Source organism: Scardinius erythrophthalmus (assembly GCF_964197995.2).
Source record: "Scardinius erythrophthalmus genome assembly, chromosome: 10".
NCBI lineage: Eukaryota > Metazoa > Chordata > Actinopteri > Cypriniformes > Leuciscidae > Scardinius > Scardinius erythrophthalmus.
Genome location: NC_138230.1, coordinates 43,561,131 through 43,579,187, shown reverse-complemented (window position 1 = coordinate 43,579,187; position 18,057 = coordinate 43,561,131). Strand labels below are relative to the sequence as shown.

General features: G+C 35.6%; 1 protein-coding gene across 1 annotated transcript in view; it reads left to right on the top strand.

Annotated features, from left to right (window-relative positions):
* krit1 (KRIT1 ankyrin repeat containing) overlaps nucleotides 1–17,594 on the top strand; it is a 19,933-nt gene extending 2,339 nt beyond the window's left edge. Inside the window, exons 5-17 of the mRNA XM_081376201.1 lie at nucleotides 15–144; nucleotides 1,915–2,149; nucleotides 3,413–3,528; nucleotides 6,767–6,910; nucleotides 8,074–8,230; nucleotides 9,852–9,959; nucleotides 10,039–10,195; nucleotides 10,283–10,434; nucleotides 14,013–14,179; nucleotides 14,679–14,766; nucleotides 15,562–15,768; nucleotides 16,833–16,949; nucleotides 17,029–17,594. Coding sequence (XP_081232327.1) covers nucleotides 15–144; nucleotides 1,915–2,149; nucleotides 3,413–3,528; nucleotides 6,767–6,910; nucleotides 8,074–8,230; nucleotides 9,852–9,959; nucleotides 10,039–10,195; nucleotides 10,283–10,434; nucleotides 14,013–14,179; nucleotides 14,679–14,766; nucleotides 15,562–15,768; nucleotides 16,833–16,949; nucleotides 17,029–17,118 — 1,868 coding nt within the window. The 3' untranslated portion in view covers nucleotides 17,119–17,594. The remainder of the gene's footprint in view (nucleotides 1–14; nucleotides 145–1,914; nucleotides 2,150–3,412; nucleotides 3,529–6,766; nucleotides 6,911–8,073; nucleotides 8,231–9,851; nucleotides 9,960–10,038; nucleotides 10,196–10,282; nucleotides 10,435–14,012; nucleotides 14,180–14,678; nucleotides 14,767–15,561; nucleotides 15,769–16,832; nucleotides 16,950–17,028) is intronic.
* The last annotated feature ends 463 nt before the right edge of the window (nucleotides 17,595–18,057 follow it).

The window sequence follows — 18,057 nt, the reverse complement described above, 5'->3', positions numbered from 1 at the left end:
GTATTCCAATATAGAAAACAGCAAGTCTGTTTATCACCCTGGGAGCCCCAGTTTCTACTGCCTTCAGGACATTATGCGTGTCTGTAGTGAAACCAGTGCCCATTTCTCCTCCACCACCTCAAAGATGCTGCTCGCTCTGGACAAGTAAGTTTGAACATCATCACTGACCACCAAAGTGTCCGAAAATCATACAAATAGGACTTTCAGCCTTGTTATGATAATATAAAGACCATTTTCTTGTCCTCCATTGGCCTATTTTCAGTTGAAACAGGAGGTTGGGAAGGACGAAGTTTATTTTCATAAACCAGTAGCTTTTAGTTCAGGACACAACCCTTGAACCATGATTTAAAGTGCCCTTATTAGGCTTTTTCATGTAGTGTGTAATAGTGTTTCCACCATTCATCCGGTATTTAAAAGCTTGTGTTTATTGACTGATGAGGTTAGCTCTGTCATATGAGACCCTGGATCACGTCACCAGTCTCGAGTCGCACTGGTGTATTTGTGGCAATATCCAACAATACATTGTACGGGTCAAAATTATCGATTTTTCTTTTATGCCAAAAATCATTAGTAAAGATCATGTTCCATGAAGATATTTTGTAAATTTCCTACTGTAAATATATAAAAAATTTATTTCTGTGAGTGAATGCAGCACAATCGCCAACATAAATGGACAATTTTAAAGGAGATTTTCTCAATGTTTTGAATTTTTTGCACCCTCAGATTCCAGATTTTCAGATTCGGCCAAATATTGTCATATCCTAACAAACCACACATCAATGGAAAACTTATTTATTTAGACATATGTAAAAATGTACCCGTGTGACGGGTTTTGTGGTCCAGGGTCACATATGTTTTGTCTTGAGTCTTGTCTTGAGCCCTCATTTATCAAAAGTGCGAACACCAAATTTCCAGCGTACACCTGGCGTACACCCCCACGGTGACTTTGAGATTTATCAATATGAACGTTGGCGTACGGCACGCTCAAATCCTACGCCAGCTCAGGAGGTGGTGTACGCACGTTTTGAGTGCGGGAATGCGCAAAAAAAAACAATTCCTAACACCACAAAACGCACAGACAAACTAAAAGATATAATATAATATGACCCACTGTAAAAAAAACAACAACATAGTAATTATAAACTTCAGTGTTTATTTTTGTGCAACATGGACTTCAATGTTTAATTTGTGTGACTTTACCAAAGCATTTGAATTGTAGGCATATGTATTCCTTAAGTTGCGAGCCTGTGCGCTTTACCTGACGTTTTGTTTATACTTTCGCCTGGCTCCGCAGCGCGAGTCTCCGCAGACTGCGCGCGCACCTCCCCAAACGGACGAGGCGTTTATACTCGACGCGCTCGCCGTTGTATTCTTTGAAACGATGGTTAGGCCAGGGTTAGGCCCAGCAGGTGTGCACGGACTGGGTTTAGTAATGAAAGGCTTTCAATGACCAAAAAAATAATTCAGACTGACAAAATAATAAAAATGCCATTCTTCTTCTTTTAAATAATAATAATACAAATAATAATAACGAAATTCTTCTTCTAAATAACAATAAGCGTCATTAATAATAAAAATCTAGAAATCAATTTTGTTTCTTTCCACTTCCCTGGTTTCGCTTTCTCTTTCTCAAAGAAGTTTCTCTTCTTTGCCGTCTTCCGTGTGTCCATGGCGTAAAATGAGGGCGTGGGGGGAGCGGAGACTTGAATATATAGGGGCGTGTTATTCTAATGACGATCGATTTCAGCCGCGGCATTTATCAAGGGCAGGTATTGCGTACACCAGAATTTCAAAGGTACGCACAGCTTCATAAATCAGGCGATGAGAGGAGTGTAAGCATAATCTTACGCCAATATATACGCCCGTTTCTACGCAAGATTGATAAATGAGGGCCATTGTCACTGTGTATTTCAGGTGGTTAGCAGAGCAACATGCTGTGCCTCACGCCATCCCTGCACTCTTCCGGCCGGCTCCGGTAGACCGTGTGAAGACTAACGTGAGTAACCCGGCGTACGGCAAGCAGCCCGACGGCCCGCTCCACATGGGCTACACGGCGCTGGAGATCAAGAGCAAGATGATGTCCCTGGAGAAAGCCGACTTGTGCATCGAGAACCCGCTCTATGGGTCAGATCTGCAGTACACTAACAGAGTGAGGCTTTCTCTTATCATAATGACCAGAAAAAGTTGCATTCATAAACCATGCTCATAATTCAACACACTACCATTCAAAAATGTGGGGTCGGTAAGATGTTTTTATTTTTTATTAAACATGGTCACATTAGTTGGATCAAAAGTTACATTTATAACATTACAAAAGATTTCTATATCACATAAATTATGTCCTTTTGAACTTTTTTTTATGCATTCCTGAAAAATATGCATCATGGTTTCCACAGAAATATGAAATATTTCAACATTGATAATAATCAGAAATGTTTCTTCATCATATTAGAATGATTTCTGAAGGATCATGTGACACTGAAGACTGGAGTAATGATGCTGAACATTCAGCTTTGATCACAGGAATAAATTACACTTTAAAATATATTCACATTTTTTTAAAATTGTAATAATATTTCACTGTTTTTACAGTATTTTTGATCCAATAAATACAGCCTTGATGAGCATTAGACACTTCTTTCAAAAACATATAAAAAAACCAAAGCTTTGAACGGTAGTTTATGTAAGATTATTAGATTAGATTAGCCTTTATTGTCTCCTAGCGGAGAAATTCATCTTGGGCATTCGGGACAACAGATGCAGCACAACATACATAACACATAACATGAATTACTACACATAATTATCACCTTATCACTAGCCTCTATACCTAATTACAGCTTGCCCACACCCTATTTGTTTTTATTCAATATTTTAATAGAGAGTGGCACAAAGGAAAATTTAAACCTATTCAGTTTACAGGTCGGTACCCTGTACCTTCTGCCTGAGGGCATCAACTCATACTCACTATAGAGAACATGATTCGGATCATTAATAATTTTAAAACTCTGTTTTCTCACCGCCTCCTCAAAAGGCTCATTAAGAGTAGTCGGTGGCACTGATCCAATTATCTTCCCTGCCCTTTTAATCAATGTTTGGAGCTGTGTTTTTAGTTTAACTGACAGTTTACCAAACCAAGCTATAATACCATATCTCAATATAGACTCAATAACTGTCTTGTGAAAAAGGAGCATAATATCTTTATCAACACCATGAACTTTTAGTCTTCTTAAAAAATATAAACGCTGACACATTTTTGATGAAATATAATCTACATGATGTGACCACTGTAACTGTTTGTCTAAATGAATGAAATGAATGAAGATTATGCATTATAGTCGTTTATCATGTGCAATATACCTTTTTAATTGATATTTTGAATATATAACAAGATTTGAACTCTTGCCTAAAGGTGGACAAGGTCATCATCAACCCTTACTTTGGTTTGGGAGCGCCGGATTATTCCAAAATCCAGATTCCAAAAAGAGACAAATGGCAGCACAGTATGACCAGCGTCACAGAAGACAAGTCAGTGTATATATATTTACATTTACTATACTACTATTACTACATTATTAGGCTGCTAATAATCAGACTTCATCAAATACTATACAATTTTTTATATGCCATAATCATTTGTTAACAAACAAGTATTCATTACTTTTTCCACCTTAAATTATTACATTGTTTAAATTAATATTTTTTTTTATATAACTCTGATTTGCATATGTACATTTCTGAAATACAAACTAAGACAGTTCCCTCTGATAACAAATCACTCTAAATTGTAATGTGGACTCATGCATTTTCTGTAAAGCTGCTTTGAAATGATGTGTATTGTGTAAAGCGCTATACAAATAAACATCAATTTAATTAAATAGAAATCCTTAAGCTATCCATTTTAATATATCTAAATACATTACGTCGACAGCCCTCTTTAGACCAGTGGTTTTCAAACCCTGGGTCGCGACCCTCGGGTGGGTCGCGAGACTTAAAAAATGGGTCGCCAGGATGATTTAAGGAAAATATAATTAAATTAAAAAACTAAATTTGTTTTCATAAAATCATAGTCTATAAGCCTATGTAAAAGAAACACACGCAACATGGCTATTTAAACAATTAATAGATTAATAAAACGAAAGAAAAAACTGACAGCATACTGCTGAGTTTGGTTCATTTCTGGAAGGCGCGCTGCCTCACAAACAAAGTTGACGGAAAGGAAACCGAGACGGCAGTTTGTTTGTTTTCTTTATTTAACAAAAGCACAATGTTGTGTTTTATTGCGAGTGTACACAAATATAAATAAATCAGTTTCAGTTTCAAATGATGTCCTGAACAAAATAACGGAGTATTTCTATGATTCCATCGTGCCGGTGGCGCCTCACACGCACACAACATATTCCAGCACTGCAATCTTGACATCGCAGCCGGTTCATTATCAAAATAAAATGGTCAACCTCACATAAAAATTACACGGCTCTGTTTAAATAGTCAATATAGCCTACAATTCGTGCCATTCAGCGTAAGCACCGCTCCACTGTGATGTTACAAAGCACATTTTTGCGCATCTGAAGAGGGTGATTTTCTGAAGAGGGATCGATATTGGAACGTGAGTGAAGTACAAAGAAGCCCACGAGCGTAACTTCTTATGGGGACATGTCCTCCCCACTTTTCAAAATCCAAAATCCCGTTTGCTATTTGTTTATATAGTGTGCACACGATGTTCCCGGACGCGGACGCGCGCGCATCGACATAGGCTCGGTCCTGCTCCTCCGTGGTATCGCGGTTGCGGCACAGGCGATGAAACGCCAGAAACAACAACAGGTGACTAAGCTATCGTTATATTATCCCGCTCTTATTCATGCAAATGCTTTTTCATGCGCGACAAGACAAAAGAGAACGCGCTGTCAGTGATCCTGACACACACAAACACAAACACAAACCCACAGATAGACGCGCGCCAGTATCAAGTTCTCTTTCGCGCTAGAACGAGCAACACACATGCCAAAATGTCCGTTTTGTCGAGTATCCTCACAAGAACAGTCTTAAACGAGTTAAATTAAATCTTAAATTAAAGTAAAGAGTAGTGAGAGAATGGGATGCGTGAGATCGTCAGCTGTGGCTGGCCCTAAAGTGGCAGCAGCTAATTCTCTGAGAAAATTACTAACTGCTCTTGACTAAAGAATGTTTGTAGCTTTAATAAGGATTTATCTATATTTAGTTTATAATTTATGCAGTGCAGAATGTTTTGATAACCTTATTCAATTTCTGTATATTGCATACCTGTTAGACAGGAAAGGCAGGTAATGACATTTATAATGGGTTTATGTAAGGTTTGTTTTAAGTTCACTTAAATTAAAGTTTTTATATTTTTTGAAGCCTAATAAATATTTAAAATTTGGGGGGATAATCATTTTCATTTTTTCTTAGAAGCCTATAATAAATAATAGTTTAGCATCCAAATAAATCGCGAATATGGAAAAAAAAATGTATTCGAATGAGAGAGTTAGGCTACATGAGCCCAACGCCGCTTACTTTCACTTTCGCTTTAAATTATTTCGCTTTGGCTTGTTTATATATATTTTTTTCATTCTTGTTCTGTTCTGAATATAATTAAATTTAAAGGATTTGTTGTGGAATATTAAGCATACAGCAAACGATAGTAGGCTATATTAATTGGTTAAAATTCTTACAATGGTTAATGGTTACCCGGTTAATTAGTATCCCTGTAGCTTTAGCTATAGATCAAAAGAGTGCAGAATCAACTTTGCGTTGCGATCGCGTCACGGATAAGCCACTGCACGTGCATCATCAAAAGCGGTTGTTAACAAAAGGCTTAAGAATGGGCCTATATAGGCCTATGGGTCGCGTCAATTTAAAAAAAAAAAAAAAGGTCGCTCTTGAAAAAGTTTGAAAACCACTGCTTTAGACATTCCACTAACTATACTATAAGTAACTTTGCAAGTACATGTCAGCTAGCAGTCATTAGTGTAAGTCTGCTTAATATCTGCTTTAATTTGATGCTCTCCAACAGACACTTTACTTAATAGAAATAGCTTTGCATGTACTTATTCTACTAACATATAATTTAATATTGTTAAAAGTGTGGAATGTTAATATTTGCAAGGAGATTTAGAATTTTTTTTATTATTATGTAATAAAATTTGAAATTTTCTTCTAGAATGATCATTTTTATCAAGCTTGTATATTTAAGTTCAATAATTTCACTTAAATGGCAATGCATATTACCTATTAATTGTCATTTAAGTGAAATTACTGAACAAGCTTTATAAAAGCTTTATAAAAAAATTATATACAAGCTTTATAAAAATTCTAGAAGAAAATTTCAGATGGCACTTAGAGGCTTTTGCATCTGAACTCTTCATATATATATATATATATATATATATATATATATATATATATATATATATATATATATATATATATATATATATATATATATATATATATATATATATATATATATATATATACACACATACACCCACACACACAAACACACACACAAATATATATTAAAAACATAGTGTTAATAGTGTGGAATTTTAATATTTGCAAAAATTTTGTACAAAATATTTTTTTATTATATACATATAAATATTAAATTATTTTTAAGTAACTTTGCATGTACTTACTCTACTAACCCAAACCTTAACCCAATAGTCTACTAATACTCTGAGTTATTGGAGTATCAGAATGAGGTGTAACACGCAGTTGTCTGGTTCCTCTGTGTGTCCTGTAGAGAGCGCCAGTGGGTGGACGACTTCCCTCTGCACCGCAGTGCCTGTGAAGGAGACACTGAGCTTCTGTCCAAACTCCTGGACAGCGGCTTCTCCGTTAAACAGCTGGACAGTGACCACTGGGCACCCATTCATTATGCATGCTGGTATATATCAACTTCTTGTTTCTTTAAAGGGATAGTTCACCCAAAAATGAAAAATTAGCCCATGATTTACTCATCCTGAAGTCATCCTAGGTGTAAATGACATTCTTCTTTCAGACGAATACAATCAGATTTATATAAAAAAATGTCCTGGCTCTTCCAAGCTTTATAATGGCAGTGAACGGCCGTTTCTGTTTTGAAGACCATAAAAGTGCATCTATCCATGATAAATTTATTAATCCCCCAGAGCCTGTGGAGCACTTTTATGATGGATAGATGCACTTTTATGGTCTTCAAAACAGAAACGGCCGTTCACTGCCATTATAAAGCTTGGAAGAGCCAGGACATTTTTTTTTTATCATGGATAGATGCACTTTTGTAATGGATAGATGCACTTTTATAATGGACAGATGCACTTTTATCATGGATATATGCACTTATCATGGATAGATGCACTTTTATAATGGATAGATGCACTTTTATCATGGATTGATGCACTTTTATAATGGATAGATGCACTTTTATAATGGACAGATGCACTTTTATCATGGATAGATGCACTTTTATCATGGATAGATGCACTTTTATAATGGATAGATGCACTTTTATAATGGATAGATGCACTTTTATCATGGACAGATGCACTTTTATAATGGACAGATGCACTTTTATCATGGATAGATGCACTTATCATGGATAGATGCACTTTTATAATAGATAGATGCACTTTTATAATGGATAGATGCACTTTTATAATGGATAGATGCACTTTTATCATGGACATATGCACTTTTATCATGGATAGATGCACTTTTATGGACTTCAAAACAGAAATGGCCATTCACTGCCATTATAAAGCTTGGAAGAGCCAGGACATTTTTTTTTTATATAAATCTTGATTGTATTTGTCTGAAAGAAGAATGTCATTTACACCTAGGATGGCTTCAGGGTGACTAAATCATGGGCTAATTTTCATTTGTGGGTGAACTATCCCTTTAAGACAGTAAATGATTGTCCATGTTTCCTTATTCCATAGTCCTGGGTACACTGAGTCATGCTGCTCATGTGGGAAACATGAGTTTATATCCGGCTTAGATCCCATCATCTCTCCACTTTCATCAGTTCAATGACACCATGACATCAGTCTGCTTTTCCTCTGACTTCAGGCATGGAAAGCTGGAGGCCACCAAGCTTCTGCTAGAGAAAGGGAACTGTAACCCCAATCTGCTGAACGGGCAGCTGAGCTCTCCTTTACACTTCGCAGCCGTCGGGGGTCATGCAGAAATTGTGCAGATACTTCTGCAGAATCCGGAGATTGACAGAGTGAGAAATACAGTCTTTCATATTTCATTGCCATGCTCATTTCCCCCCTGTTTTACATTCAGATTATTACCTTTGCCTTAACTCTCATGTAGGATTAATCTTTAAAAACACTTTTAATTTAATAATCTCAAAATTAATTTCCATTTTTAAATACTGTACATTACAATGTAATGGCCAAATTCACTTGTAGCATTTTATCTTTTACTTGTTTAGACAAGGCAGTGTAGAATGTTTGTTTGCTATAAGGTTTTGTAAGAATATACATTTTTAGTATTTTAATTATATTTAGTTTTTTATATATATATATGTATATATGTATATATATGTATGTATGTATGTATACGTATACAAATACGTATACGTAGACACACACACAAAATGTATATTAACCCTCAGACGGTCCTCGGTCATTTCTGACCGATAAATTTTCTGTTTTGAATTTCTAAAAATCACAGCTTCATCGGAATGTTATGAAACTTGGTGACTTTTATGGCATTAGGTATGTGAATACAAAAAAAAAATTGAGGTCATGATCCGAGCATGCTAAGTGGTCGTAAAAAAAATAGTGACGATTTTGGTCTTCAATCTTTTGGTCTTGGATTTTGCGACCCATGGGAAATGAATGGGAAATTGACAAAAAAAAAAAATAATTCTCAGAATTTTTGTGTACAATCTACAAATCGGCATCAATCCTAAAAAAAAGTACACCGCTGTAAAGGGGTGACACTCTACAACATCAAGAGTACAAAAAAGACACACACACACACACACACATACACACACACTTTTATACACATAAACACCAATAAATTTTGATTACAAAAAATCTGTTTTGAATTTTTAAAAATCACAGCTTCATTGGAATGTTACGAAACTTGGTGACTTGTATGGCATTAGGTATACGCACACACAAAAAAATTGGGGTCTTGATTCGAGCATGCTAAGTGGTAGAAAAAAAATAGTCACACTTGTGGTCTTCGGTCAAAAATGACCCCCATAGAAAATGAATGGGAAATTGAAAAAAAAAAAAAAAATTATTATTTTACTGAAAGTGTTATAAGTGAATGAATGCTCCTATGCTTTCTCTCCATACTCTCACCAGATGGTGCTAATCTGCTTCAAACATTTTTTTTTGAAGGCCTAGACTCTATATTAAACTAAAATACTGCATAAAAAAAAAAATACATATATTTATATAATTTTTTTTTATTAATTTCAATGGCAAAAATAGACCATAAATATTGCATAAATATTAATAAATTCAATAAAATGATCTCAAAATACAAAATTAAAAAGAATAAATATTATAGAACAAAAATAAATTGCATTGGTTTTACTGGGATGGAGGAAGTTTCATTTTTAGGCCTCCGGTCACTTCTGACCGGGAAGGCCCAGGATGTGACTCCGAAACGAAGACCGTCTGAGGGTTAAAAACATATAATACAATATTGTTAGTGTGGAATGTTAATATTTGCAAAGAGATATATATTTGTATGTATATACAAATATAAATATTACATTTTAATTTATTAAAAATATTGTTTATTATTTATATATACATATATACACTATTTTTTATTTTTTTATTTTTAAATGAAATGCTGTCCCTTGTCATTTTAAGCACATTGAGGACCAACAGAAACGATCCCCCCTTCAACTATGTGAAGAAAACAAGCAGAACAACTGGGAGGAGACGGTGAAACTCCTTCAGCAAGCCAACAATAAACCAGTGAGTGTGAACCCACAGCGTTCTGGATCAGCACTGCGATGGGAAGTCCTGCTAAGATGCACATTTTGGTTTGTTTCAGTACGAGAAGGTGAGAATTTATCGCATGGATGGATCGTACCGCTCCGTGGAACTGAAACATGGGAACAACACGACGGTGCAGCAGATCATGGAGGGCATGAGACTCTCACAGGAGACACAGCAGTACTTCACCATCTGGATCTGCTCAGAGAACCTCAGTGAGACCACCACACCTGACCTGACGGCTCCTGAAAAACTCAGATATCTGATGCGACTTCATGCTTTTCCTCTGTCGTGTTGTTTAGGTCTGCAGCTGAAGCCGTACCACAAGCCCTTGCAACACTTGCGGATCTGGACCGAGATAGTGACCGACCTCACGGCTCTCGATCCACAACGGGAAACTCCACAGCTATTCCTGCGCAGAGATGTTCGGCTGCCCTTAGAGATTGAAAAAAAGGTTTCTGCCACACCGTCAATATCTTTTCTCAATCTTTACCAAAGTCCCTTTCAAGGAAACTACTTATACTATGCCCTAAAAGTGTTTTTGTGAAGAAAAAGTACATACTTTTGAGTGTGTAGCAGAAGAGTAGACATGCTTTGGGTCAAGCTACTTCATCATAATTGTGTCTTTCACAAACCGCTCTGTCACACAGTCTCGTGCCTCCTGTCAATCATCTTGTCACAGTTAAAATCCTCCACCTGCAATGTAACGAAATTTCCATATCGGAGAGAAATGTTGTACCAGTCGTGGGTCTTTCATGCGGAGAACAATGGAAGCTTGTTTCCGCCACAGAATAAAACATTTTAAAAGATCATTGCGACTTTTTATCACGCAATTGCGAGTTTAAATCTCGTAATTCTGACTTTCATTCTTAGAATTGCGAGATTCGCAATTGTGTGTTATAAAGTCAGAATTGTGAGATATAAACTCAATTGTGTTATAAAGTCAGAATTGTGAGATATAAACTCAATTGTGTTATAAAGTCAGAATTGTGAGATATAAACTCAATTGTGTTATAAAGTCAGAATTGTGAGATATAAACTCAATTGTGTTATAAAGTCAGAATTGAGATATAAACTCTCAATTGCGTGATATAAAGTCAGAATTGTGAGATATAAACTCAATTGTGTTATAAAGTCAGAATTGAGATATAAACTCTCAATTTTGTGTTATAAAGAGATATAACCTCGCAATTACGAGAAATAAACTCGCAATTCTGACTTTATAACTCGCAATTTCGACTTTATATCACTGAATTATGAGATAAAAAGTCAGAATTGCGAGATATAAACTCGCAATTGTGAGAAGAACACTTTATATACTTATATTAATGTTTTATATATCATCCAGCCTCAAAATCAGTGTAGTTTTTTGTCAGTGTTTATTTAAAAACATCCAATTATGCAGAATATACAATGGTAAATATTGAATTGATGAGTTGACAATACAATATATAACAATTCAATATATAGGGTATGATTTTACCCCTAAAATTCAGCATATTGACACAAAATAATAACTGCAAATCCACATTTCTCTGCCTGGATCCAGTTGTTTCTATGAATTGCAGCGATCCATTTGCTTCTCAGTTCTGTAGCTTTCAGCAGTCTGTAAAAACACACCTCAGATTTCTTGTCAGATCTAGTTGAACAGTCAAATCTCAAAGCTCTTTCCCGTTTTAGATGCGTTTTGTGTGTATTTCGCGGCATTCACACTGAAAACCAATGCTGCCACTCAGTCTTTCTGCCACTCAGTGGGTGTTGCACTTCCTCCCATTCATAAGTTAAATGAGTGCACTATTTTTGCTCAGTCAATTTGTGCTCAGTAATTCTACCTGATCCACATCGATGGTTAAACACCATGTCCTAACTACACACGACGCGCGATAAAAAGCCTCTTCTCCATGTTAATAAGAGTGTTTGTCCTATCTAGCCGCGACGGCGACACGCACCGATTCTACTTTAGAAACGGTTTCTATTTTTCTGCGAGGTCGCGCTGGAACAACAAACACAAAGTGTGGCGATGATGATCTCAGGGACTGTTTATGTGCTTTATTTAATGTTAAAAGCGTGTCATGTGACTCTGAATATCATTAGTGCTCCAGCTTTGAGGCTGTTAAAGCTACAATGGATAATTCACCTCAGATCTTCAAATTAAACAAATGGAAACACGAACGTTCAAACTGTGAACAAACAAGTGTATTCTTTGACAAAGATTGTTTTAGTAACTCAGCCTATGTAGTTTTAATACTGTTAAAATGGTGTAATATTAGTGAATTTGATTATGTAGCGACTTATCCATTTTCTTGCGAGTGATGTCGAGATTACTCTCTGATGCTGCGAGACTCCGCCCACACGCTGTTCTGATTGGCTGACTCCGCCCACACGCTGTTCTGATTGTCTGACTCCGCCCACGTGCTGTTCTGATTGGCTGACTCCGCCCACGCACAGTTCTGATTGGCTGACTCCGCCCACGTGCTGTTCTGATTGGCTGACTCCGCCCACACGCTGTTCTGATTGGCTGTGGGTTTTGATTGATTTTGACGCATATCGCAGTCGCGTCTAGTGTGGACAGTAGGGATGCGCGGTATACCGGTACTGCAAAAATACCGGTATATATTATATTTCAAACGGTACAATATCATAATTTTGCTCAATTCGGTATTTAATGCGCTGCTGTTTCGAAGTTCACCGCTAGGCGGCAGTTCGCTACCCAAACTGACGCGGGTCACGCACAACCGGCAAACGGTGACAACGGAGGAACACGATGGATCAAACAGATGAAGCTCATTCTACACGCCCGAAATTAATAAATAAAGAGAGCAGTAGGAGTGAAATATAGCATTACTTTGCCTACAAAAGTAATGAGAAAGGTGAAGCAACAGACCTCAATGCACCACTCTACAAACACTGCTTTAAATTTGCGACGGGAGGCAACACATCAAATCTGGCTAACGTTGAGCACTTGACACTTGATCATCCTGACTTGTTCAAAGAGTTCAGAGATCGACAGGTGAGTCCATCATTCAACTGTTTTAATTTAGACTTTTATTCATAGCGCACATACATAAAAGCTTATCAATTAAATATGACACGGTTAACACGAAAGCTCAAATGTGCTTGCATGACACGCTAGAACCAATGAAGTTTAGGTCTCATAATTTTTGCACTTTCAAACAATCATATATTAATTGAATTTGAATGAATAAAGAGATTAGTGATATTAATTTTAGTATTAGTGATAGTAAAATGAATGGCATATCACTGCTGCTGTGGCGAGTGCGACCCCTAGAGGAATCTAAGGAATCTAGAGTAATAGTAGTAATATGGATATTACTAATATGAATGTTAGAGTAACACTTTACATTTAAGCTACATTTGTCAACATTCATTAGGTAACCTGACCTAACCGTATTATAGCATTTATTAATCTAGATCAATCAGTAATTATTATTTATACTAATACATGTTTAGCATGTTAACATTACTTTATATGCAATGCATTAAACTAATATGAACCCAAACACAAACCAAACAGTAATCAAACCAAGATGAATAAATGCTATAAATGTTGATAATTCTCTGTTAATGCATGACAGCTAAAAATGACTCATTTCATTATTCTATTATTATTCTATATTAATCAATTATTATAGATATTAACCTATTTTAATTGTATCATTTCAGGTTTCTTTCTTTCTTTTTTTTCAAAATCCAAAATTTAATCTACTGTAAGTTCCCTGACTGTTTTTTATTTATTTATTTATTAGTTTCAAGCAGTGTTTTTTAATAAAATTGTTTCAATTCACTTAAATTTTGAGGCTGGTTATTTGTCACCTGTGGTATCGATTTAGTATCGATACCGAGGTATTAGGTTCTGGTACCGTACCGAAACCAAAATTATGGTATCGAGCCATCCCTAGTGGACAGACACATTATTAGTCGCTGAAATCTTATCGTATCACGTCTGGTTAGGACACGGTGAAAGTCTTGTTCTGCATTTAGCTGTGAAATGAATGTAAGTTTCCCCCTCAGGTTGAAGATCCGCTGTCCATCCTCATCCTCTTCGATGAAGCTCGTCACTGTCTCCTCAAAGGCTTTCTATCAGCGTCCGACAGCAAACTCATCACGCTGGCCAGCCTCCTCCTGCAGATCATTTACGGAAACTACGACAGCAAGAAACACAAACAGTGCTTTCTGAAGTATGTAGATCAGTCCTCACCACCACATATGTGACCCTGGACCACAAAACGGGTCAAATTTTTTAAATTGAGATTTATTCATCATATGAAAGCTGAATAAATAAACTTTCCATTGATGTATGGTTTGTTATGATAGGACAATATTTGGTCGAGATACAACTATTGAAAATCTGGAATCTGAGGGTGCAAAAAAATCGAAACATTGAGAAAATCTCCTTTAAAGTTGTTCATTTATGTTGGCGATTGTGCTGCATTCACTCACAGAAATACATGTTTTATATATTTACGGTAGGAAATTTACAAAATATCTTCATGGAACATGATCTTAATATCCTAATGATCTTTGGCATTAAAGAAAAATCGGTAATTTTGACCCAAACAATGTATTGCCACAGATAAACCCGTGGGACTCGAGACTGGTGACGTGATCCAGGGTCACATATTGACAATTACTGTTTTCAGTGTTAGTGATTAAGGACATATGTTTTGTTTAATGCAGCGAGGAAAACCTGAAATCCATCGTTCCGATCTCAAAGGTCAAGAGCAAAGCACATCACTGGACTAACAGGATACTTCACGAGTACAAGGTGTGTTTATTTCCCATAATGCTCATCATGTACACTGCTGATCAGTGAGATATAATAAGTGTTTTTAGAAGGAGTCTCTTCTGCTTACCAAGGCTGCATTTATTTGACAGTAAAATATTGTGGAATAATATAAAATAACTATATCCTGTGATCAAAGCTGAATGTTCAGCATCATTACTCCAGTCTTCAGTGTCACATGATCCTTCAGAAATCACTCTAATATGATGATTTGATGATTTCTGATTATTATCAGTGTTAAAATCAGTCGTGTTGCTTCAGACCTTTTGGAAACCGTGATTCTTTGATGATTAAAATGTTTAAAATAGGAATCTTTTGTAACTTTATAAATGTCTTTACTGTTACTTTTGATCAATTTGAAACATCCCCGCTGAAAAAAAGTATTAATTTCTTGGTAACACTTTACAATACGGTTCATTAGTTACTAACAATGAGGAATACGTTTCTTACAGCATCTTAGTTAATGGTAATTTCAACATTTACTAATATATTATTAAAAGCAAAGGTTGTATTTGTTAACATTAATTAATACACTGTGAACTAACATGAACAAACAGCTGCATTTTTATTAACTAACATTAACAAAGATTAATAAGTACTGTTACAAATGTATTGGTCCTTGTTAGTAACTAATGAACCTTATTGTGTAAAGTGTTACCAATTTCTTTTTTTAAATTTCTTACTGACCCCCAAACTTTTGAATGTTGGTCTCTATGCATAAATGTTTTTATTCATCTGAATCTGCTCTGATCTTCTCAATTCTCCGTGTGTGTGTAGAGTTTGAGCACTAGCGAGGGAGTGAGTAAAGAGATGCACCACCTCCAGAGACTCTTCCTGCAGAACTGTTGGGATATTCCCACATACGGAGCGGCTTTCTTCACAGGACAGGTGTTCACCAAGGCCAGCTCCAGCACACACAAGGTCATCCGAGTGTATGTGGGTGTGAACACCAAAGGCTTGCATCTCATGAACATGGAGACAAAAGTGAGATTTTAATTATTTAAATTTTAATTACTTAAATAGCATGCCGTATAATGCTCCGTGTTCTGTGTTTGAGTCTCCTGCAATAGATTTACATGCATCCAAGGTAAAAAAAAAACACTTTCTCATAATATTGCAGCATCACCTCATTTCTCATATAGTCTGAAAACGGTTAGTTTGAAGATTCACACCGTGTCCTAACTACACACTCTCTGTCATCACACACACCATTAGAAAGCTGTCTCTCCTGTACAATGCTGTCGGATCCAAATATGGTAATTTCCTTTTTATCAGCAACCAATCGTGAAAGTAAACGGGCTGAATGCGCGATCTCATTGGCTGATGATAAATCTTTAAAGCCCGTTTTCTCAAAATGACTTTTCTCTCATAAGTCCAAGTCCAAAATCTCCACTTCAGTCGCACCAATACACACCAAACTTTCCAGTCTTGTACCTAGTTATATTATGAAGACATTTACAGAGGGATTTGTAAATATATTATTCCTAGCCTGATTTATATTACATTTTATTCCAAAAAACATGGCGAAAATCATTTTTTTTAAGGCTATTGACAGTATTTTCTGATTTACAGGATATCAAAAGTAGATATCCATAAATCCCTCTAATTTTTTTCCCTATCTAATATGTGAACACAATGAAACTTTTTTTTTTAAATTGGCTTTATCCAATACTCAGATTTTGTTTTTTTAAATATATGCAAATTAGCGCATATTTAATTCGATATTGCCTAATTTGCATATTTAAACATTAAATTACTGAAAACTTGTAATACTTTTTTTTTCTCATCTTAATGTAGGTAATCAACTGGGAAAGTTTCATGGTGATATCTGCTAGTTAAAAATGTTGCCCTATTCACCTGTAGTGTCTCGCCTTAATCTGCTATTTGAGTTTTGAAACTTTGCAGACCTTTTACATTCACAAACAGCTTTATTACACACTACATGAAAGGTCATTTCTGCAAAAGCATAATCAGGGCTCTTTAAATCACACTGACAGATGCTTTTACGTGGATTATGTCCCTCAAATCTTTCATGTTTTATAAATCAGGTGCTTCATCTCAGTCTGGAATATGGGACATTTATGTGGCAGCTCGGTCAGGCCGACCAATACGTCCAAATACACAGTCTAGAGAACAAGAAGAACTTCGTCGTACACACCAAACAGGTACGAGTCTCTCTCTGCATCTCGCCAGTCACGTGACGACGTGAAACGCGAGTTTATCGTCCCCGTGTTTTCTCTCCAGGCCGGCCTCATCGTGAAGCTGCTGATGAAGCTGAGCGGACAGATCACGCCGAACGACAGAGCCGTGTCGGATAAATATGCTTACGGCTGAACCTATCACAGATGTCTTCGCATTTTATCTTATTTTTGTGCAGTTTTTTGATTTTTATGCTATTTTAAAACTGACTAAGAGTTGTTTTTACTTGCGTATCATCATGATTGTTAACCTAATTTACCATGTTATATTTTCTTACTGTATATGGTATTATATGCATTTTATAATGTCATAAATGTGTGCTTTTAACAGTTTTTGTAAATATAAATGGCCATTTTAATAAAAAAAGCTAATAAATTATACAAAAATGGAATTATTTTTATTTCTCAATTCTCGCTGTTTTTTATCCACATGCAAATCAGTAATGTTTTATTAATATAATTTTTCACAAACAAATTCCATGACCTTTACAGTAATTCAAATGTAATTCATTTTAAAATCAAGAGTAATTCAGACCAATTTGTGAATCTGTTAGACTGACAATTTAACAAATATAATGTTTGAAAAATAAAACAATATTTTTGGTTACACTTTATCTTCAAGGTGTCCGTGTTACAGTGTAATCATACATTGAAGTACTGAGTAATAATAATTAATTACATGTACTTAGTTGCATGTAATTATGCACAATTTATAGTAAATACTCTATTATCTACATGTATAACAAGAAAAATATTTTTTTATTATTAACCCTCATGTGGTTTAGAGACATTAAAGTAGACTAGTGTGATCAACAGTGCCAATTTTCCTCAGATTTTATTTAATATTTCCAAAATTATTCAAAAATATATTTTTTTTTTACTCAAAAAATGAGATGCCTACTATCAAATAAATGAGGCCTATGAATAATCAGATGCAAATAGAAATATAAAACCAGTCCTAATTGAAAGAGAACAAGTGGACAAAAAGATTGAATCCAATATTGGGTGATAATATTGCATAACGAGTGATTTATAAGCTATTTTTTATACAGACCGGTCATTTTTGACCGGGAAC